At 44.8% G+C, this 22,477-nt stretch overlaps 1 protein-coding gene across 8 annotated transcripts; it reads left to right on the top strand.

Annotated features, from left to right (window-relative positions):
• The first annotated feature begins 3,327 nt into the window (after positions 1 to 3,327).
• Positions 3,328 to 21,179, top strand: SIAH1 (siah E3 ubiquitin protein ligase 1). 8 transcript variants are annotated; one of them, XM_082062845.1, is made up of 2 exons: positions 3,328 to 3,484; positions 19,796 to 21,179. In XM_082062845.1, the coding sequence occupies exon 2, from the start codon at positions 19,798 to 19,800 to the stop codon at positions 20,644 to 20,646; it is 849 nt and encodes a 282-aa protein (XP_081918971.1). In that variant the 5' UTR covers positions 3,328 to 3,484; positions 19,796 to 19,797; the 3' UTR covers positions 20,647 to 21,179. The 8 variants fall into 8 exon arrangements, with proteins under 8 accessions (XP_081918971.1, XP_081918974.1, XP_081918970.1 ...); XM_082062848.1 differs by lacking the exon at positions 3,328 to 3,484 and adding an exon at positions 4,858 to 4,879; XM_082062844.1 differs by lacking the exon at positions 3,328 to 3,484 and adding an exon at positions 6,541 to 6,561.
• The last annotated feature ends 1,298 nt before the right edge of the window (positions 21,180 to 22,477 follow it).

Here is a 22,477-nt window from a genome sequence, read left to right as displayed (position 1 = left end):
GTTTTGTTGGACACTAGGTACTCATTTTTCATAAGGGCGTAATGTTCTCATTTTGATACAAAAAAGTAGTTAGTGGATACTCAAAACTGTAAAATGACTGTAAAATGCTGTAAGTAGAAAGTTCACCTGAGCAGTGTGTTTTTGCTGGACTCAGGGTTGTTATGGACAGGCCGAGCTTAGACGTGAGTTTATGTTTGGTTCTTTGCTCAGGCACTGAGCTGCCAGTTCCTGGGAATGACCAGAAACAGCGTTTCTGCCCCAGAATCCAGCCCCAAACCTGCAGCGTCCCGTTCAGCCACCGGTAACCGCATTTCCGCCCCCGAAGGGAACGCTGCCATGTGTTGCCAACACTCGCCATTCTTGAAACAAAGGATGTGTCGGACAGAAACTTATCAAACATCACTGATGACTTTTTGCTTCAAATCTCATGTATGCTATAATATTATATCTGAACTTTGTAAAATATTACAGCAACTCAGTGGGAGCTAGTTTATCCCTTTTACTAAATGAACATGAAACATTAGCACTTTTAAGAATGAGAATACCGTCTGAAGTTTAGAGGAGAAAAACATATTTTATTACATCTTAATATGAAACCGAGGACTTACAGACATTACTGTCTAGTAAGGAAACACAGCAACCCTGTTAAACTACAGACCTACATACATACATCACTTTATCAACCACAGTGGTATTATTCACTTCCATGACGGTAGGTACTTTTCCTCCTAAGCAATGCATTCAGAAGTAATGTCAGTAAATTAATAATTAGTAAAAGTTGATATTAAAATGAACTAATTTCAGTTTATTGTTATTATATTGACTGATACTACTAATTTACTGGCATCCCCATAGAGTCAGCCTTTATTAATCAGCATTAAAAGGGCCTGGGTTGGAGTGTCGTGTCCAGTTCCCAGAACTAGAGTAAAAAAGAATAAAAGGAGCCAGTGGCAGAGTATGCAGCGACAGAAGAGTGATCAGAGGCCTTGCACTGGTGACGGAAAGGAACTGACGTAATTTACTGAAGATTAAAGTCTTCAAAAACAGAGAAGGGAAAAAAATGTTTCCATGTTCACTGGAGTGTTTCAAGAATGGGCTAAAATTACAGTGGGAGATGAAGGTGGAGGAGAGAAACGGGAGAAACGAAGTAATGGAGAGGAAAAACACTAGAGGAGGTTTCAGAGGTTTCTCCTGCAGGAGGATTTTTACAAGCTGTTTGGACAAACGTGTGTCAGGAATAACGAAGGCATCGCTGGTTCTCCCTCGGGGCTGGAGGATGGATTAGATACCTCCGAAGAGACCTTTTCACCCACGTGTGACCGTCTGCGGGGTCTATTTCATCAGCCCCCAGCCGAGCTCCACAGAACGGGCTGGGTTGGGTTGGGTTGGAAGGGACCTTCAAAGGTCCCCTTGTCCCAGCCTGTTTGGAGCTTTGGGCGAACGTCACCCCAGCTGCAAGGACCGATGGGTCTCAAAGACACTGACGTTCCTGTAACCTTCTGGTGAAGTGTCGTGCTGGCTTGTTGAGGAAAACGGAGACGAGTGGTCCTGTTGAGGGAAGGCTTCAGTACTTCCACTGAAAGAGCTAGTTTCTGTTTGCTGAAAGGAGAACGCTCAGCAACGCTGACCAACGAGGGGCGCGTTGATCTGATACGGGACCGCGAGGCTGCCAGCTCGCCTTTTTTTAGCAAAAAGTTGGCGTTTGCCGGATCAAAGCCTTAACCACAGACACACTCTGTAAGAAACCAGACTAGTGGAGCTGATAAGCGTTCTGGTTCTCGTATCTAAAAATACTAATGCTGCTATGAGAGAAGCTGTTCTCCTCATCTATAGGAGGAACTTCTTCTGAAGTTTCCATTACTGAATAGACTTCTGTGTGTTTAAAAATACACCAAATGATGGGCCCTGCTCTGTATTAAATTTTAGATGAGGTTCTTAGGGACACGGTTTAGTGCCAGACTTAGGTTACGTTATGGCTGGACTCGCTGATCCTGAGGGTCTCTTCCAACCAAAATGATGCTGTGATTCTAAAACCAAAGGTGGAAAACACCCCCTAATATGGATAACACATTGCTTCAGGGTAGTGCCCTTCCTATCTGCAACATAAATAATGCTTTACTTAATCATTATGTATTTCCTTAAGGAGTCAGTAAACCAACCCAACTGTGGGTTTGTGATCATTGCCACATGCATCACCCCTTATTAATACTTAAAGGAAATGGCTCAATAACCACTTCACAGCTAAGGGATGCACAGGGAAAAATGATGTGCCAAGAAGTTACGCTCCTATAGTTGGCATCCTTTGACAATAAATAGTTGATATTATCTATACCTGCAATGATTCTTAAACAGTGGCTTTGGTACATATTGTACAGTGCTGTATTTTTGAGGAACTGCCTTAAAATTAAGCCCCAAAAAATCTCTGAATAAGAGCAGCCTTGGCAGATTCAACATAAATTGCTGTACAAAATGAAGTGCTTTCTGGTCATCAAAAGGAAGGAGGAGGATATTGAGAACCATCTGGATAACCAACTAAACTAGCCAAGAAAACGCTTCAGTCATTCAAAAATCGAAATAAGAGAGCAAATACATATTTTTAAAATATTTTACTGAAAACAAACTGAACAGTGGCTGTCCTCTGGCAAACCTCTGAATTGCTGTAGTAGATGCACAAGGTCTGCTCCGGCAAACACACGGAAGCGCGGTGTTCATAGACTCTGTGGGCTGGACGTTACGGGCGGGTGTCGGGGCTGAGCACAGGGGGGTCCGGGCTGTGGGCAGCACAGAACCCCAGAACCCAGAGTGTCAGGGGCTGAAGGGCCCTGGAAAGCTCGTCCAGTGCAATCCCCCCATGGAGCAGGAACACCCAGATGAGGTTACACAGGAAGGTGTCCAGGCGGGTTGGAATGTCTGCACAGAAGGAGACTCCACAACCCCCCTGGGCAGCCTGGGCCAGGCTCTGCCACCCTCACCCCCAACAAGTTGCTTCTCACATTTAAATGGACCCTCCCGTGCAGCCCCTGAAGTCACCAGAACGCCCCTGCACGGCCCCTTCGGGGCTCCTTCGGTGTGCAGACGAGCCCCTTGCAGCGGGGCCGGCGCTGCGGCCCGTGCCGCGGGCTCGCTGCCCGTCGGTGCCGCCCCGGGCCCGTTCGGGACCGCGGGGGGTCCGGCGCGCGGCGGGTTCCGCGGGGTCCCCGCGCCCTTTGTTCCCCGGCGGGGCAGCCCGGCCCGCGCGCCGCCGCCCGGGTGCGCGTGCGCGGGGGCGCTGTCGGCCGCGCGCGTCGGGAGCGCGCGTGGCGGGCAGGGCTGCTCGGGCGCGGCCCCGCGGCGGCGTCTCGGCGGCGGCGCGAGGCGGGCGGGCGGCGCGCGGCCGGGCCGGGCTCCGAGCGTGTCGGCGGGAGCGGCGCAGCCAGTCGGGCCGCAGCGCGATCGGGGCAGCCAGGCCGCCTCCGCGGGGTCCCGCCCGGCACAGCGCCCGCAGGTAAGCGCGCCGCGGGGGGAGGCCGAGCGGCCGCCGGGGGGCCGGCTCCCCGCCCGGCTCCGGCGCGGGGCCGCGGAGGAGAGCGGGGACAAGGCCCCGGCGCGGCCTAGCCCGGTTTCCTGCTGGCGCCCGGGCCCCGCGCCGCCGCCGGGCCTGGGGAGCGAGGCGCGGCGGGGCCTGCGCCTCCGCGGCCGGGCCTGCGCGTCCCCAGGGCGGAGGGAAGCGGCCCCGCGGCGGCCCCGAGCGCCGCGGCCGGGCTATTGTGCGGCGGGCTGAGGCGCGGCCCGGCCGTCCCGGCTGCTGCGGAGGCCCCGCCGCGGGGCTGCCCCTTTGTGGGGCTCGGGCCGGGCCGCGCCGGGCGCTTTGTGCTGCGAGCGGGGCCCGGAGAAGGTCAGCGGGAGGGGCGGCTGCAGCCGCGGCCCGGCCCCGGCAAACAGGTTGTAAATGGGTCGGCCGTGTGTGACATGCCCTGGGAAGGCCGCTGCCTGCCGCTCTAATCCGGTCAGAGCACAGAGCGGGGGATTCTGGCTCATCCTGCGGGTTCCCTGCAAAGTTAAAAGCCCGGAGACCTTCGTGCCTTCCCCGTCTCCACGGGTTTAAACAATAGCGTTTGTAGTGAAAGGCAAAGCCTCCTAAGTGTTTATCAGGAGAACCAAGTTTATTTTCCGGTGGTGAACTGGCGGTGCTTTTATTCTAAGCTCGCATTTTATTTGGAACCATAAACATACAATATTTCTCCAGTATTTTCTCCTCAGTCTCTATTTCAACCAGTCGGGCTGAATAACTACCTTTTCCCTGTAATAAGCAGTTCACATATACTAAATAAGTAGATAAAGTGACTTGATTTTCTGAACGTGGTAGATGAGTGGATGTTAGGAAGCTCGTAGCTAATTGGAGCAGGTCCTGAAGGACGAGGGATATTCCACACGTGGGACATAGTTTCAGTTGTCTGCTTATCTCCCTTCTGAACTCTGGGGCGAGCGCGGTGCGTTCCAGAGGGCAAGCAAAACAGAAAGGACTCGGCTCAACCTCAGTTACTCAAGCTGCTCTTCGAGAAGATTTGAGGTGTTAGAATACAGGTAGACTAATACAGAGGCTTTTAGGATAAAATTTGGATCTCAGGACTAGTCATCTGTTGTAGAAAATAACTTTGAGGAGTACATCTGAAGAATAAATCGATTAGTTCTACGTCTGTTGTTTGTTTTACACTGTAACGTTGGTGTAAAAATTGAGTGCTAGAAATGCTAACTGCATTAACTTCAATGGAAACTAATATTCTTAAATAGCTGTAGCACTTTTCACAGAAGTGAAAAATTATACAGGAAGGCACAAGGATAAGAGTCATCCATCAGTGGTGTAGTGTTGCGACCCAAGAATTCTGAAACAGATGAAATGGTGAGCATTTATGTCTTGAAAGTGCATGTTATGACCAAGTATCTTGTCCATTAACTCATAATTTCTGTTGGTAAAGTTTTAATGCGATAGTCTAACTAGACTGTACTGGAGGAGTTAGCTCAGAAATTCAGTGGCTCTGGCTAAGTAGGTGTGAGGTAAGGAGAGCAAGTATTTTAAATAACACAAGTACTTTCCATACTTAGGTTTGAGTGTAGTTGCTGCTGTCTGCTTGGTGTGAATTGAGAAAGAGATACTGCTCAAATGTCCAAAGACACCTGCCTCCAGTGGGGAGGAGGGGCGAGCCTGGGCATGTGCATGCAAGAAGCAACAATTTTAGGTCTGAAAACAGTTCTATGAATGCTTATCTTCGCGTGAAACATTATGGAAAACAACATGTGCAACTCTTATGAGAAGCATGATGTTCTGATAAGTTAGAATCCCTTTGCTTTATTTTTCTGCTTGTAACAGTGTTTGAAGTCTTGTAACTGTCAGTTTTAAAAGCTGGACTGAGTTTTGCCAAACAGATCATCGGTGTGTCTTGCTTTAATGGTTGCTGCATTTTGAGGAGCTCAGCTGAAGCAGAATAGTCAAGGTAAATCCGTGGTGTCTGAAATTCCACACGCACATAAGGAACTCGGTTCTGATGCAGGCACCCAGTCTGCAGAAAGCCCGAGTGAAAACTGTGTTTGCAGCTGCTGACTGCAGTTACCTGAGCCCTCAGCGGTGCTGCCAAGTGCCACCTGCTGCAGGGACACACTGGCAAGCCTGGCTCATCTCAGCCATCACAGAGGGCCCAAACCTTAGGATCCCTTCTCTGAAGTTTACAGTCTAAAACATCACAAATATCATAAATGCAGGAGTTTTTTTTTCCTTTGCTTTGATTTTTGAAGGAAAATCAGCATTAAGTGAAAATTAGTTGGGAATAAAATAGTCAACCGTAAAACCATTTTGACTCTAACAGAAATACACCACAGGTAGAAACATCTTAATAAGATGTTTTGTTTCATTAATAAGAGAATTCGTTGTAGGCAGTTTATTCTTTTTCAAAGTGTATGTACTGTTCTTGTCTTAAATGTACCATGCCACGGTAAAATGCAATTTGGGTGTAATGTTTTCTGTGGACAGTATCACATCGTGAGCTAGAAATGGAGAAATACATGTAAATATGGTGGTGTTACTGTGAGATGTCACTGCAGATTTCCCTCCCTTTTTCCTGTTAGTGCTTAACTGTATGCAACAAAAATCTTCCCAAGTCATTGACCTGGGGTTGTTTTATACCATGCCATAGTGTGTTTAGCTGTTTACTAGGTAAAGATTAATGCCCCATTCGTACTCTTCTGGTTTATGCCACACTTCATATGTGTGTATGCTTTATAGTTCTAATCCAGACTGCACACTGTGTTTCTGTAATGTCCAGGACAACTATTTTAAATATAGTTTTAAATATATTTTTCAATATAGCCTGTTTGAGTCAATCTATAAAAGGGTGATTCTTTGTGTTATCACAGGAGTAATGAGAGATTTGGTTACTAATCCCGCAGTACTTTAATCAGATAAAGTGCTAGATAATGATAGTTAACCAAATGGTGCACTTCTGATTTTGGCTTGTTTCTCCTTGTAGAAACTGCATACGGAACCTGAGGTTGGCGGCGTTTTCAGTGGGGAAGGAAAATATTATTATGGTATTTGTCCTTTTGCATGTGGAAATGCATTTTTAAAGCTTACTGTGGATATATTCGTACAGTGAAATCAGTTTTAAAAGAGCAGCAAATTCATCTACAGGCCATTGTTGTTGACCATTTCCTTTTTTGTTTGCCTTATCTAGAAACAGGTTTGTATCTTTTCTTGTAACAGTTGATGACATTGCTGAAACATGAATTAAAATAAGGAGAGTGTAGTGATAACTTCTGCTGCCTGAAGAATTACTCATCAGCTCCTGTAAAGTGAAGCAGCAGTTCTTTGAACTTTGGTTTGTGTGGCATGATGTCTTTAAGTTAATATTTTAAAGTTATTTCCTGCGGTTCTTGCATGTAGTGCTAAATGGAGCAAAAATTCATTTAGTCTTTGAGAAAGACCACGGTGGCTTCTCAGTGTTTGTTTCTTCGAATGCTGTCAAGGAGGAACTTTTAGAATGCCACGCTTTTCAAGAGTTCTTTCCAAATATGTGTTCAGATGAAATATGTCAAATGAAAACTATATATGAAGGAAAATTGTATGTTAAATTTTGCTAATGTACAGGTTGTCAAAAGGCTGAAAAGGCTTTAACTGGAGTAGGAGCATTTTAAAATAATTTAGTGTTAAATTAGAGGAGGGGAAGCTTGGAAATAAATTCCTTTACGTAAATATTGCTAGAGCTTAAAAATTTAGGTGTATTAAAAGGCTTATCTTTGTGGTTTCTGTTTATTCTCTACTACAGATCTTTCCTGAGCGAGGGTTCTGTGTTTTCTGTTTCTTGCAAGGGGATGACAACTCAAATATGAGGTTTCTAAGTTCTGTTTTGTAAGTCTTAGTACATGTTGCTTTATGCTGAAACGTGGTGTAGCTGCTAATTTGAAGTGGGTTTTCAAAGTTATATTTTTCCTATGATTTTTCTAAAAGCCTGCGTTAGTTCTAAAATGTGTGGTTAGTTGCTGTTAACGCATTGGTTTTGGGAAAGAATAGTAGAAGTTGTAGGACTGCAGGAGCTGTAGTTCTGCAGCAGGTAAAGAGTTTCTGCTCAGGCTGCCATTGGTAACTCACAGCATCGCTGTGACCGCCCTCAATGTGAAACGGGCCAGTTTTAACCCCAAGCTTAGTTGAAAACTCACCAGCTGGGTAACTACTGCCTGGTTTCCAGAGCAGCTCGCTGCAGATGTCACCGCCGTCACTGCCGCTGTCACTGCTGGGGCAGAACGGGCTCGTCCTCTGGTGCCCGCGCGTTTGGTGTCTTCTGCTGTGGGCACTCGCGTGTACTAGTTGTGCGAGGCTGATCTGGCTGAGTCCGTGACCTGAGAGAGGAGGAGGACTCGTGGGTTTGGTGCGTTTTGCTGTTGGTAGCTGTAGAAATGGTGGGATTGCACGGGCACCGCGTGTGTGACTGGAGTCCTGGAGCCTCTGTCTGCTAGGCCGTGCTTTGTGCTACAGATGAACCATTTTCTTCAGCTGTTTGCAATGGGATCTGAAAGCTCATTAAAAATCCTGTAACTAGCCAGTTCTTAAAAGTGCTATTAAAGTAGTTAAGAACCCTAAAACATGCAGTGTTGCAACTGTTCTTTGAAAACTAATGACTGTAACTCTCTGTATCAGCTTAGCACCAAAACCTGAATCCTGTCCTCAGATCTGTGAAAATGGACTCTGTGATTATTTTTTTTTTAAATTTCATACCTCCTGACAATTTTTTGATAGGACTCAGAATTTACTACAGTCTTATGATCAGATATATTAGTCCTATTAAGTTAACCTAGTGTTAATCATATTTGAAACATATTTCGATATGTGTTTGTGTGTTGACACATGTATAACCCTACTTGAAGCTGTACAAGACAAGCTTCTCATGTTTAACTCGGACTAGTTTTTAAATTCAGGTCAACTTGTTCACTTTTGCCTATATATGAGCCATAAGTCTTGTACCTTTCCTTCTTATGTGGCTGTGCCTTTGTCTTCTTGTAAAAGCTGTCAAAATGCTCTGCTCAACTAATATTTTGATATCCGAATGACTTTGTTTTGAACTGTATATGTGTAATATGTACATAAAAGCATTAGAGTCACAAGATGACTCATTCACAGGGATTTTTCCCCCTTTTTTGTGCATGGAGGTGTCAAGGCGGTTGCGAGTTAATTTGTGTGGGGTTCATCTCTCCATGGCCGATATCTGTGTGATTACGCAAGTCCATTAAGGATGTCATTTGAAGACTGGTTGCACAGGTGTGGCTGGGGAATAAATTGGCTGGCAGATGTTGATGGTGTACTATTAAATTTTAGTCTGGCTTTTTGCTAGGTCAAGTATAGTCATTAGAAAGGAGATTTTACAAATAAAAAGTGTGCATTCCGTAACAGAAGTTGAGATGGAGATTCTTCTAAAACAGCACCTGTAAAGCAGGAATTTTAAGAGCACTTTTACGTGAATTAAAATCAGCTGCTACCCTAAAGAGCTTTACTTTAAAATCAGGTGTTCCATTTAAGGAAATGTTGTTCCTTGTGCAATTGTAATTCTTCCATGGATGTACAGGTGCTCAACTACTAAAGGAGGTGAGTGTGGGGAAAAAGATCATTTCATGAAGGCCGTTCCTTAATATGGTTATGAAGAAGTAGACTTAGGATTGCCTGTGAAACTTGAAATTTTTTATTTCCTAATTTTTGAATGCTAGATCTTCCAACCTTATATATTTTTGTAACATTCCTGTAAAAGAGAAAGGCTAAAAAGTACTGGAGGTTTACAGTTTTGCTCTAGATAGCTGGTCATTGTTAGGATTTGATGTTCAAGATTCGGCACCACAACATAGCCTCAAGTTTTGATTTAAGCACGTAACAGAAGATACGACAATATTTTGCAGTGATAGGACGCAGTGATAGATGTTGAATTTAGAAAGTGCTGATCAAGAAAGTGTGAAGTAGCAGAAAGATACATCTTCTCTCATTTCTAAACCATTTCTAATACATTGTGTTCTGTTTTCTGATGCAGACTCAGGCCTGACTTCAGAGCGAAAATGGTTGAGTTTTAATTTTGTATGCCATGAAGCACTTCCCAAGCAACAAATAAGTGACATAGTGAGTGCATTTTACTTAGTATTTGAGACATACCTGATCAGAATTTAATGGCAATAAAATAACATATCATTCTCTTGCCCAGGAGCTTTTTTTCTGCCGCATTGTAATCACTTGCTTCAAAAGCTGGGGAGTCGAATCTGCACAGAGAAAGCTGAGGGGATTTTTTTGGCAATACAAGGGTCCCTCAAAGAAAGCTTCCTTTATTTGCTTTCTGTAAAATGTCAGTATGGAGTTGTTGTCTCAGGAGACCTTCAGATTAGGTACAACAGAATTAGTGAGAAGGGTGTTGCCTAATTTGTGTCTTTGATATCCACTGGAATGAACAGAGGGCAGTTACCGTATGTGAGCAGGGGCTGGGAAGTAAACAGGGATTGAAGACTATTGCTGACTGTAAAAACCAAGATGTTAAATAATTTAATAGAGTGTCTTTTAGTGGATAATGATATTTAGTTATTACGAACCTGAAGGAAATTTGAATAGGGTCCACAGAGTTAATTTGGTGTCCTTATCAAGTTAATTCCTTCCCTTTTGCATTAATGTCTGAGACTCACAGCTACCGATGGTATTTTAAAACCTGCAAAAGGCAGGGAAGTGCTTGTCTGTGGTGACTCAGAGACTTGTGACCGAGCAGGAACCAAATCCAGGTCTCCCATGTTACAGACCACTAACCTTTTTTTTCCCCGAGGTTTCAAAGAATGCTCAGTTGTTCGTGTAACATGGTGGTCTGTGGAGTCAGCAGTTCAACTCCTTTCTGTTTGCTCTGCCTCGGGTTGATAATACTTGCTGGAAAACTGCTCGTATTTGTGAGATAAAGCCACATTTTCAAAGTGATGTTTTCCTGGAAAGCAGCAGTGCCGCTGCTCTGTGCGGGAGTGCGGCCATGGTAGACTTGTCAGTAGCCAAGTTTGAGAATTTGAGTTACATTCTAATAACAATTCAGAAAAAAAAAAAAAAAATCTGTAATAGTGGCAGTTGAATGCTTGTGCAACAATACTATAGAAACTACAGGAATAGTTGATTCAGAACTGATGAGTGGCTAAAAATGAAGTCACTTAACCGTATGGGTTTGAATGGAGGCACGTGTACTTCAAAGTGTGGATGCTAGAAATAAAAGACATTAGAAGATGAGAACTGAAAGAAATGAAGTACTGAAAGTCTGGAACCATCAGAACTGTGAAAATGCCACTGTGTTTTCACACTTCTTTTACTAAGGTTGTATATCTATTACAATGCAAATAATTCCAGTGCTCTTATTTTCTACCCACAGCATATCAACAAAATACAAAAGCCTGTGTCCCATTTTAGATTTCCCTAGCCTTCCTTTTGAATTAGGTATCCATAGAAGGAAAATATTACTTCCAAAATGTAGGAATGTCAATTTTTAAACATCCTGTTTTGCTTTATAATTTGTTGATGGTCTGAATTTAAAATGTTGTGCGTTTAATTCTCTTTGCATTGTGTGTGCGTGATAAAGATTCTGTGTTGGTTAGGATGAGAAGTTCTGAGAAATGAGTAGTTTCTGGTGAGTTCAAAGTGAGGCCTGCGGTGTCACCGCTCCGTGCCGTGCGGTGCTGAATGTGCTGATGTGCAGGTTTCGTGTCTGACATACCTCGGGATCTGTACCCTGGAATCTCAGCTCTCCGGGCCCTCCCTCCGTGTTCGCTCACCCTCCCTCCGCAGGTCAGGTTGCCATTCTTCACAGGGCTGCGCTGTCAGCAGCGCTGCTTCCAGGAACACCGAGCAAAGAATAAATCATTATTTGAGGTGGAAATACGTACGAACCCAAGCAATGCACAAGATGGAGAGATCTTTATAAAAATAGGCAGCATATGTAATCCTGTGCCGCCGCCTCCTACAGAGCTGCTTTCTGTGTGGTGATGAGTCTCTTTTATAGGCCAGGTCCTCCTTGATCAACTCTGGTTATTTTGGTGCTCTGCTCCCTAGCGCTGTTTAGTTACACAGGAAAAAATATTGAGCGTAAAACAGGTCTGGAATTTGAGTTGGAAGAGTTATCGCAGAAAAGCCTTTGACCGTGGAGGTGCATGGCAGTGCAGGTGTTGGAGCGGAGCCCGCTGGAGCCAAGGTAGGCGCTTCACGGCACACCCTGCGCTGCCGCAGACACCGCGCGGTGATGCAACATCGCACGGCAGTTACAGCATGCAGGAGCAACACCGGGCTTGCGAAAGCAGAGCCAGGGCAGAGACACAGCCCCCAGAGCCGTACAGCCGGTAGGATTTGCTGTCAACATTTACACAGGGCTTTTACTAATGAAGCGTAACTGTATGCAGAGCCCATCTATGGTATCTTGTAGAACAGAATTAAGTGCTTCCTGCTTCAGATACTTCTGAATGGTTGTATATGTTACAGCATGAAAAATAACCAGCTTTTTTTCCTAGTGCTATTACTAATTCAGTTTGTAGCTGATCCTCCTGTGTGCCTGCCTTACTTTTTATTGCAGCATGCTATGTCTGGTAAGAGGTAAATGTCTGCCGGTGTTTATAGAAATTACTGTTGGAAGATCATCCTAATGCAGCTCAGTGCGCTCTGTGCACGGTGAAAGGAAATGAGATATTACTGAAAAATAAAATACAAACAGTAGTCCCTGTTATTGTTTGCACAGAGTTGCCTGTACTTTCATATGAAGTTTTTCTTTGTTTTGTTAGATTCTGTGGTTTCTGCCGTCTTTGTTTTGAAACTTGTACTTCTGCTTTATCACTGTGCTCAAACTACAGCGAAAGGTGCCTTGAGTCTGGTGTCTGAGAGGGTGAGCGCAGGACAGCTGGGAGTTCCTGCCATAGTTTATCGTGCTGCAGGTTCCATGTGTGTGCACGCTGGGGGTTCAGGCGTCCAAGCCGCACTGGGGACACACGGCAAGAGGTGACTTTAGTGGCAGAAGCCGCTCAGGTGCCGGGCTGTGCAGTGGGCTCTGTGGCACCGCCTTCGCGCCTCTCCGCGAGGTGGGATTCGGCAGGGGCACTGAGATCAGTTATTTGCTTGTTTTTAAAAAGGAAAAATATGGTCATGTCCCATTTGGAATTGACCCATGATCTTTTTAATGCAAGTGTTTGGGTTTGCTTTGTATTTAAAAAATTATTATTTTTCTCTGTATTTTTAACTACCTGTAATTGAAAAGGTTGTTTCACAAGTTTGCAGCTTAACTTTGATTACAATAGATAACCCAATATCAATAATTTTTGCTATTGTTACTTATACCAGCTTATTTCATGTATTGCTGCATTTTCATTTTCTAGCACCGGCATTCAATATGTTGGTTTTCGTATAGCTTGAATTTTCAGGAATTTCCTTTATAGTTCCCTTAGCTTTTGCTTTCTGTCCTACTTCCTCACCATTCAACCTCAAAAGCTGGCGGAGATAAACATCCTATTTTGCTCTATAATTTGTTGATGGGCCGAATTTACAAAGCAACCTGCTTTCTTATTTATTGCTCCTTATAAGACGTGTGAAAGCTGGGATGTTCTGTGATCATACACGACACAATGAGTGGTCCAAACTCAGGTTTTGCTATTGATCAGGCGTTTCTAGTTTTCAATTCTACAATGAAATTTGGGGGTTTACCAGTTAGCTGTTTTTTTTCTCTGAGGTTTGTTGCTCAACTTGTCTTTCTTCACAATACTGGAGTATCACAGTAGTATAGTCTCTGATATTCCATGCTAGCTCGGATTTTGATTATCTAGAATATGGAAAATTCTGGTTGGCTAGAGCACAGGTTATTCCCTTTTTAAAATGGATTCTTTGTTGCATTTAAAAATTAATGCTACCGTGGTAGTAGTTGCTTGCTAATATGATTTCATGTTGTTGTGTATCTTCTACACGACACTGTTCCTTCTTAATTTTATGTTATAAAGTTGTTGGAAAGAAAATCTTTGATAGCTAGAAAAAAACACCTCCTGGGTTGATATTTAATATTCCGGCATAGGTAGACAGGAGAAATAGTTAATGATAGTGATGAGGCGGGAGACAAACAGCACGAGCCGAGGCTCAGGTTTTTGCGTTGGATTAGAAACAGGTCACCGTCATTTGATGGGCATAATGACAGTGTTTGTGTTGACGCGGTGCTGTTGGTGTCTGCGTGTGCCACAGCGCAGGCGCTGGATGTGGAGGAGCTCTGGGCTGCCCACGAGCGGTGACTCAGCTGCTCATGGTGCGCTGTCCGAGATAACGCGTGATAGCGTCAGAAACGTGGGGTGGTGGTGGCTGCTGGCTCACTGCGTGATTACATACATCCAGTGGGATTTCCGTTCCTGGTGACTGGATATAGAGGGGTTAGTAGGGAATGTCTTGAGGTGCAAGAAGAAAAACTGCCTGCAATTTCAGGTGGGCCGGGTCACTACAAGGTGCTGGAAATTGTGGTCATTTGGTATGAAAAGGAGATGAACTGGACAGATGACATTTTGGGAAAGGGAATCATCATGAGACTTGCCTCAATTTTGTAAAATTTTTTTTGTCTTGTTTTATAATATTGTGTTACATTGGATTGCTCTGGCTTTTGGTTATGATATCATAAAAGAGAAGCCCCGAGGTGTCTGAAATAACACATAGCGTGTAGTTGAGGGACGTTAAAGACAACGGTGTGTTGAAAAAAATCATAATGAATGAATCAAACCCAGAGTGTATAGAGGCTAACAGGTGCTAGGTAGTTGGTGAATAATGTGTATAATGAACTGTGCTGTGGGAGTTGAGCAGTGGGTGCCGGGGCTGTGTGCGCAGACTGCGGGTGCTGTTCACCGGCCAGGCCTTTGTGTCCAGCGTCTCCCGAGAGCTGCGAGACACACATTGATAGACTTCAGAATGGAAAGCCTCGAGCCTGACACGTCTTTTACAATTTAAAGAGAAAATCAAAAGATGAATTAGAAAATATATTCACAAGCTATTCTCTGGGACGCTTGTGCATAATGCTCTTAATGTTGCATGTGTTGGATTGCTCAAGTGTGGTGGTGAGGGCAATATATAATATTTTGGCTGGAGCCTGCTTAGACCTTTTTTGCCTTCTGTTTTGCTGTACGTGAACAGTTCGGAGTGCCAGAGGAGACAGAGGAAAGGTAGATTCCTTGGAAAATTATTTTCAGAAATATTAAGTATGCATAGTTTAAAATCTGGCTTCGTTGTGCTAGAGATGTTGCCCTCAGCAGTTCAAAGCTTCATAATTGAGTGGCTGTGGTGCAAAAATACGGTATCCTAAGAATTTTTAATATAAAATTAACCTAATACTACTTTAAAAATTACAAGAAAGTTCCCTACTTGAAATAGACTGGTTCCACTTTTTGATCAGAACAAAGTGTGCTTTTTAATTACCTTCATTCTCAAGATAACATTCACTTGAGACTTTTGCTTCAGTAACACTTGAGGTTTCGTGTGCACAATATTCTGTATTTCATGGGTACTTGGATATGTGTACGTGCCCCTTTCTTGCTTTTTTATTTATACACACGTTTCTTTTTTTCTGTTGTATTAACGAAACCTTCCTTCTGCTGCCAAAGAAATATTGGTGACTCTTCGGTTTACTGTTGATGATATACAGAAGTTATCAATATTAATCGTGCAAATAACTGATGATATTGGTTGATCTTTCTGTGTCTATTTTTTTGAAAAGTTCTTATTTACACCTTTTGATGAATATTTTCAACAGTTCATTTAGCTTTTGAGTTTTGAAGTTCTTTGGCTTTTATTGCATCTTGAAAAAAGCAACCAGTCAGTATTGTTTCCAGCTTTGAAAATGCTCTATTCTCCAGTGCTCTGGTTTTTAAAAAGTCTCATTTTTGGATATGATTGTACCGTTGAAAAAGTTGAAGGATTTTTGTATTACTTTGTTGCTGGCTGTAATACATGAAGAGTGCATTTTGAATGGAAGTAGCTGAGTTCAGTGAGTTCTGAAATGTGTTTGAAAAAGATGTTATTGCATCATGTACAGACATTATGATAAGGCATTTTCTCTGTCCTTGCATCACTCCTCAGCATTATATAGTGACATTTTTTTCCCCTTCCAGCCATTAAGATGACTATGCAGAAGTTTTGTGATTTTTTTCCCAAAACTAATATTCAGTTACTCTCTCACAAACAAATTGAAGTGTCAAACCCAAGCGTGCTGTGTTTGACACGGGTGAGGATTTTGGCGAAGTGCCTCGGCTGAGCACTTCAAACAGTGAATTGATTGTGCCTTCCCATTCTCACTGATACAAACTTCCGCAGTCTTCCTTTTACACAACTTGTTCAAATAATGAGAGCGCCTTTTTAGAGGTAATTTTCTTTGCTCAGATACAGTAGCCTTACTTTTTATGCAACTGGAACAATTTATTGCAGTGTTTTCTTCTGTTCCCTCCACTGAAATGCGTACTTCTATGACCTTATCATCATTACACCTCTATTCCACGATGCCCAAGCCTTGCTGAGCCCAGCGTGTACATCACACAAGCAGGCTGACGTGGTTTCCAACTCCTTTATCCTTGAACTGTTCTAGTTCTTGCAGTAGCCCATGTGGATATTCAAATATGCCACATTGTTACAAATCTGTTGGTCTTGCCTTTTCGTTGAGGTTATTGTGCTTTTGCGTGATTGAATAATCTTTATATAAATGGAAAAAAATTCCTGTTGGGTGGGTACTGTAGAGACCCGCAGTGGAAAGTGCTAATTCGAGCAGCATCCTTGAAATAACAGGAACGAGCAGTGGAATTTGTGTATTAGAAGAGTTTTGAATGGAATGTGTAGATTTTAACAATCACTGCTTAGGGCGGATGGTCAGATCAGTACGTGAAGAAGCACAAGCAGTGACACGTGTGATCGCAGGCCGCTGCCCCCGGGCGGTGCGGGGAGCTGTGCGAACGGACGCGGGGGCGGCAGGTCCGCGGTTGGCGCCGCAGGCCCGGCCCGGCCCCTCCCGCCCGTCCGCTGCCCGGGGCCGCGCCCGCCCCTGCGCGCCCCCGCGGGCCGGGCAGCGGCAGGGCGGGGACAGCCAATGGCTGGGGCGGGGGGCGGGGCTAGCGGGGGCGGGGCAAGCGGGGCAACCAATGGCTGGGGCGTGGGGGGCGGGGCCGGAGGAGCCAGCGCGGCCCGGCCCGGCCTGGCGGGGGAAGCTCGGGAACCATCTTGGGGCGCCGGGGCCTGTGTGCGGCAGTAAATGGGGGGGTCGGGCCCCAGGCGGTACCAGCAAAGCGCGGGGCACCGCGGGGGCTCCTCCAGCGGGCCCGCCATGAGCGCCCGGGCTGCCGATGGGGCTGCCGATGGCGGGCAGGTCCGCCTGGCAGGGCGTCCCGCGGGCCTGCGTGCCGGGGGGTGACAGCTGCCGGGGACAGGTACGCGCTGAGCCGGGCTGGGGGATGGATCCCCATGGCCCCTGCCTTAGAGTGGCCTTGGGAACGGTTTCATCAACAGCTCGGTGCGTTCTGATGCTGTCAAGGACAGAGTTTTTCTTGATCTACAACAAGCAAATCTTAAATTTTTCCCTTCTCTTGGTTAGTTTTTTTCAAATTTGCACGATCTTTTGAGTAATTTGTGTTGTAGGAATTAATGCTTTTGAATGTGACACCTGGTGTACATTTGTCACTGTTGTTTTGAGACTCGTCCTCAGTCTGTGTGAACAAAGATAGCATAATAATAATAACTGTGTAGTAAGGATTTTGTAACTGAAAATATCTTTAAACTTTATTTCCAGTTCTGTGGTTGTTTTTACATGTTTTGTAATTGCCCGGTTTTGATAGTTTGGTGGGTTCAATGTATTACATTGTTACCTTGGGTTGATTTGTATTTTTTAAGATAGCTATAAAAAATGGACTTCTTCGAGTTTTCCATCATGACGTATTTATTAGTCATCCTCGTGTTAACACTAGTGATGAAAGCGCAGGCTTCGAGCAGGCTTAGGCTTGGTAATTACAGTTCATAGCTTTATCCAGCGTGTTCCTTGCGCGCTGGTCGGGATGGTTTGGTTGGCAGGTTCCCATTTCCATTCCCTGGATCCGTGATCTCCTGTCCGTAGCTCACGGAGCTGGAGTGGGAAGCATAAGAACTTGTGCAGAGGTTGTAGGTTGCTTAATTTCGCTGTTAAAAGGCTCTGAGGGGTAATTAGCGCAGAGCTGGTGGGGCTGCCGGGAGCTGCTCCCGCAGAGGGTGTCGCTGCGCTGTCTGCGGTTACCCGCCATCCCTCCGGTGGGATGGAGCACACACAAACTTGTCCGAGATGTGTGTTTACAACATCTGAAGGGAAACACTTTTAGAAATTTACATATGAATATGTCCAGGATTGCTAAACTCATTCTAAGCCAACAGCGGGATCAGAATTTGTTCTCCCATGTACAATTATTCTCTGTGTAATTAGCTCTGGAGCGCAGAACTGCACTGTGTCATGGTGAGCCTCCCACCCGCGGTGCTGGGGAAACGCAGGGCAGTGCTCGCGTGGCAGAGCGGCCGTGTCGTTCGGATCTCCTCGCGACGAGGCGCTGTGGGTCGCTGCGCATCGCTTCCCGAACACGTGTTTCATTTGTCACACGTGCCTTCAACTTCTCATCCTGCTGGAAAGCAGGAAAATAAGGCCAAAAGATACACACATTCCTGTCATATCTTCATGGTATGAGTAAGGCTCAGTGTTTAAAACCACTGTATGTTTGGTTTTTTGTTGTTTTTTTCCTAAGGTGAGAACTGGACATTTCTAGTCCGTCTGGGATGAGATGATGCTGTTACCAGGCATGTGAGACTCACAGCATCGGTGACTGAATACTGAATCTTAGACACACGTGTTTTTCCAGCTCTGGGCTGGGGGTTGGTGCTTCTGTAGAAGGATTTGAAATTGCCTGTCTGTGATTAGTTTTTAATGTCAAGTTATTTTTCATTTTGGAATCCCGTTGTTCCCTGGCTCCGTGCTTCGCGCAGTGCACGTCCTGCACAAGCGCAGCGTGCTGCTGTGAGGCACCAACGATGAGTGAATTTGTGGTGAAATGATGCTAAATATGGGAAGCTTGCCTATGGCCGAACATTCGCATGTCAAATAGCAAGGAGATTAAAGATGAGGTTTTATTTTGAGAGCGTTATACATACGTGACAGAGCTGGTGTACTTGGAGAGGAGCACTGGAGAACTTTACTGTGTAACGGAAGCCAATTTTGGATAGCGTTTTACTGAACTGCAGAGATAAGGTTTATTTTTTCAAAGTGGAGTGTTTGTTTTTTCTGGTAGTACTAGTAGTTTCTCTTGCACAAAGGGGGTGCAGGAAAAAAGTGTAGTATCTGTTGAATGGTTGAGCAATGGGTTGGGTGGGACAACGTCAGTGTGAACTCCGCTGGCCGCAAAACTTCGTCAGGAGCATCTTGTCGAGTTACTGGGAGTGTTTGAGGACTGACACGTTCAGATTCTCACTTTCGATCGTTCGAATTTCTTGTCTGATTTGGGATATTCAGTAAAATAATTGCTTTGTTTTTCTCAGTGGTATCTTCAAAAATGGTTTAGTTCATGAAGCTGAAGCAACGATGAGCTTTGCAAACTACAGGCCTTAGTAACAGAGTAATGAAAATGTAGAGTCACTATCCTATCCAGGGAAAAGAAGCAGCGCAGGAATCTTCTCAGCTGTGTTTTCCCTCACTGCTGTTTATCAGTTTTTAGAAACAATCACAGAATCAGGGCATGGTTGGGGTTGGAAAGCCCCCCACAGTATACAGTCAACACGATTACTGAGATGGTCACATCTGGAAGTGTAGTTTTTCATTAAAAACGGCTAGTTTCTCATCTCACTAAATACACTGCAACTTAAAATGCAGCCTTCAAACTGTTCCGTAGCGCTCCCAGTTGTTACACACGAGGGGTGTGGGTGGAGTATTTCATAAATGCAGTATTTAAAAAACCCCAAAACAACAGCAACAAACACCTTTAAGGATTTCAGTTACATTTTTAGCGTATCTTATCTCACTTGCAGCTTCCAATAGGTGAATTCCCCTTTAGAATGATTAGCAGAACCTCTTCACCTGTTAGGTTTGCATGTTGTACAAGTGTCTGTATTGGATGTGGCACAACTGATGTTCTACATGTACTATATCCACAATTTGAATTACATGTGTTTTTTTGCTTCTGTCTGTATTTATTTTATTTGGAAGCTTCTTTGTAAATCAAATACTGCATGCGGAGGACCACACGATTGGTTTAGCCCCTCACTGTCCTGTGTCCTGTGTTGCAGAGATGAGCCGCCAGACGGCGACCGCGCTGCCCACGGGTACGTCCAAGTGCACGCCGTCGCAGCGGGTGCCCGCGCTGACCGGCACCACCGCCTCCAACAATGACCTGGCCAGCCTCTTCGAGTGCCCCGTGTGCTTCGACTATGTGCTGCCGCCCATCCTGCAGTGTCAGAGCGGCCACCTCGTCTGTAGCAACTGTCGCCCCAAACTTACGTGCTGCCCGACTTGCCGCGGCCCGCTGGGCTCCATCCGCAACCTGGCCATGGAGAAAGTTGCCAATTCTGTACTATTCCCGTGTAAATACGCCTCGTCCGGCTGCGAGATAACTTTGCCACACACGGAAAAAGCAGACCACGAGGAGCTGTGCGAGTTCAGGCCTTACTCCTGCCCGTGCCCCGGTGCCTCGTGTAAATGGCAGGGCTCCCTGGATGCCGTGATGCCGCACCTGATGCATCAGCACAAGTCCATCACCACGCTGCAGGGAGAAGACATCGTGTTCCTCGCCACAGACATTAACCTCCCTGGTGCTGTTGACTGGGTTATGATGCAGTCTTGTTTTGGCTTTCATTTCATGTTAGTATTGGAGAAACAGGAGAAGTATGATGGTCACCAGCAGTTCTTTGCGATCGTACAGCTGATAGGAACCCGCAAGCAAGCGGAAAACTTTGCGTATCGGCTCGAGCTGAACGGTCACAGGCGGCGACTGACTTGGGAGGCGACTCCTCGCTCCATTCACGAGGGAATCGCGACAGCCATCATGAATAGTGACTGCCTAGTCTTTGACACCAGCATCGCACAGCTCTTTGCAGAAAACGGCAATTTAGGCATCAACGTAACTATATCCATGTGTTGAAATGGCAATCAAACCCCTTCAGGCCAGTGTTGAAAAAGGTTGAATTTAATTTAGCTGAACTAGGGTAACCATCTTTGACTGTCAAATTATTGGGTAGATGGAGGGTAGACGTAAATGAAGGTAAATAAAAGGAGAGGCTGGTAAAGTACAGGAAGCAGTTGCATGTAGTAACACTAATATATTTAAAATAAGTCCACAGTAAACCACTGAAAATATATATACACCCGAAATGGACATCTTTTGTATTAAGAATCGATTCTACAGGACATGTTGTAAAATAATTCTAAAAACTCGTTTGTAGATTGATTGTACTGTTGACGAGGATACTGTTTCGTGTTTTCGTTTGTGTTTTTTCCTCCCCTTGACTGACAAGCCATGCTGAGCGGTCTGTCCGGCCGCTGCTTCCCCTCCTCCCGCCCCCTTTGTAAGTCACTACATAGTATTGCTGCTGTTTGTGTATATTTTTTGTGTATTTGCTAATTTTTATTAACTTCTAGTTTTTCATTAAATAAATATGACTTTCTTTTCTGTAATTCAGGTTTTTCTCTCTTTTGTATCTTTTTAAAACTCATTACAGGTGTCATCTTTTGATATGCATAATTGCTATGGTAAAACTTCTATTTCTGTATGTTTGGTAAATTTAGTCTCCTTCCAGTAGTCAGTTCATTGGTGATACTGTTCTTAATTGAGCTGCTTTGTGAATGTACTGAACTCGAGAGGAGTACCTGTGTTCAGAGATGGATCAGGAAAGAAGGCTCCTTTAAAAACAGCTCGAGATGTTGTTGTACTTTGAGTTATTTCCTAACAAAAATGAACAATTATTAAGAATTTTCCAAATTAAAAAAAAAAAAAATCACATTTCAAATTTAGAGATGCTTAGAAACTTGATTGCATTCTTGTGTTTGTTGGTTTTGCAGTACAAAGAAGGTATTGTCTTACACAGTATTTGTAATTATAAAAACAGACCATTTGTTTCTCTTTTTTTTTTAAGGCAGTCAGAATGAGATGTTTTCAGCCTTTTTATATTTGTCATTAAAAGAATATCTGGCAAATTAAAAAAAAACCACCCACTTTTGCTTTTTGCTTTAGCTCAAAGATCGACACTGATATTCTTGCTCAGTTTCTTGTCCTCACGTCTTCTGGTTGTTCCCGAAGCAGCGGTCGTGACCGGATTTGTGCATCGCTGCAGGAGGCGCGGGCGGCCCTGCGGTGGAGGCAGCGGCCGCGGGCGCCGGAGGACGGTGCTCAGCACAGCGTGCCCCATGCAGCCCCGGCGGGCGCGGTGGCGCTTGTGTTACACAACAACGAGGAACATTGAGCTACCGGAGAGAAATCCTTGTCAAACCTGAGCGGCTGGGGAGGCAGGCTGGCTATTTCCTTTTGTAACACGTTAAAATATGGCTTATTCACCGTCGCTCTTAGCAGAGGTTGATCTATTAAGGCAGCTCTTGTTCCTATTACTTTGATGTGTGATGAGGTAAGTAGTTCTACAGGTAAGGAGCATCAAATCCATCTGGTTGGATTAATAAAGTACTACAGAAATAGTTGACTTCATGGAGTTAAAGTTTCACTTCTTAAAATGGGGTATTTAGGCTGTTCAAATTGTGCACAGATTTAATTTCAAAGATGTACCAGTGACAGATAAATGCCATCCCACCATCTAGCATTTTTTTCCTTATGAATGTACAACTAATTGATTGCTGTCTTCTAAAGTCAGTAATTAAGCTTGTCTACATTTACCTCAGGTTTCTCTGCTGGTTGGTGACAGAAACTTGGCTAAATCCCGTGTGTTAGAGGAACAGCCTGACTGGTGGAGTCCCCGCTGCCTTGG

Source organism: Streptopelia decaocto (genome assembly GCF_964273445.1).
Source record: "Streptopelia decaocto genome assembly, chromosome: 11".
In the NCBI taxonomy this organism is placed as follows: Eukaryota; Metazoa; Chordata; class Aves; order Columbiformes; family Columbidae; genus Streptopelia; species Streptopelia decaocto.
This window is presented reverse-complemented; position numbering and strand designations above follow the sequence as displayed.

Coding starts and splice junctions, on each gene's coding strand:
- SIAH1 (XM_082062845.1), top strand. CDS start 19,798: ATGAGCCGCCAGACGGCGACCGCGCTGCCCACGGGTACGTCCAAGTGC.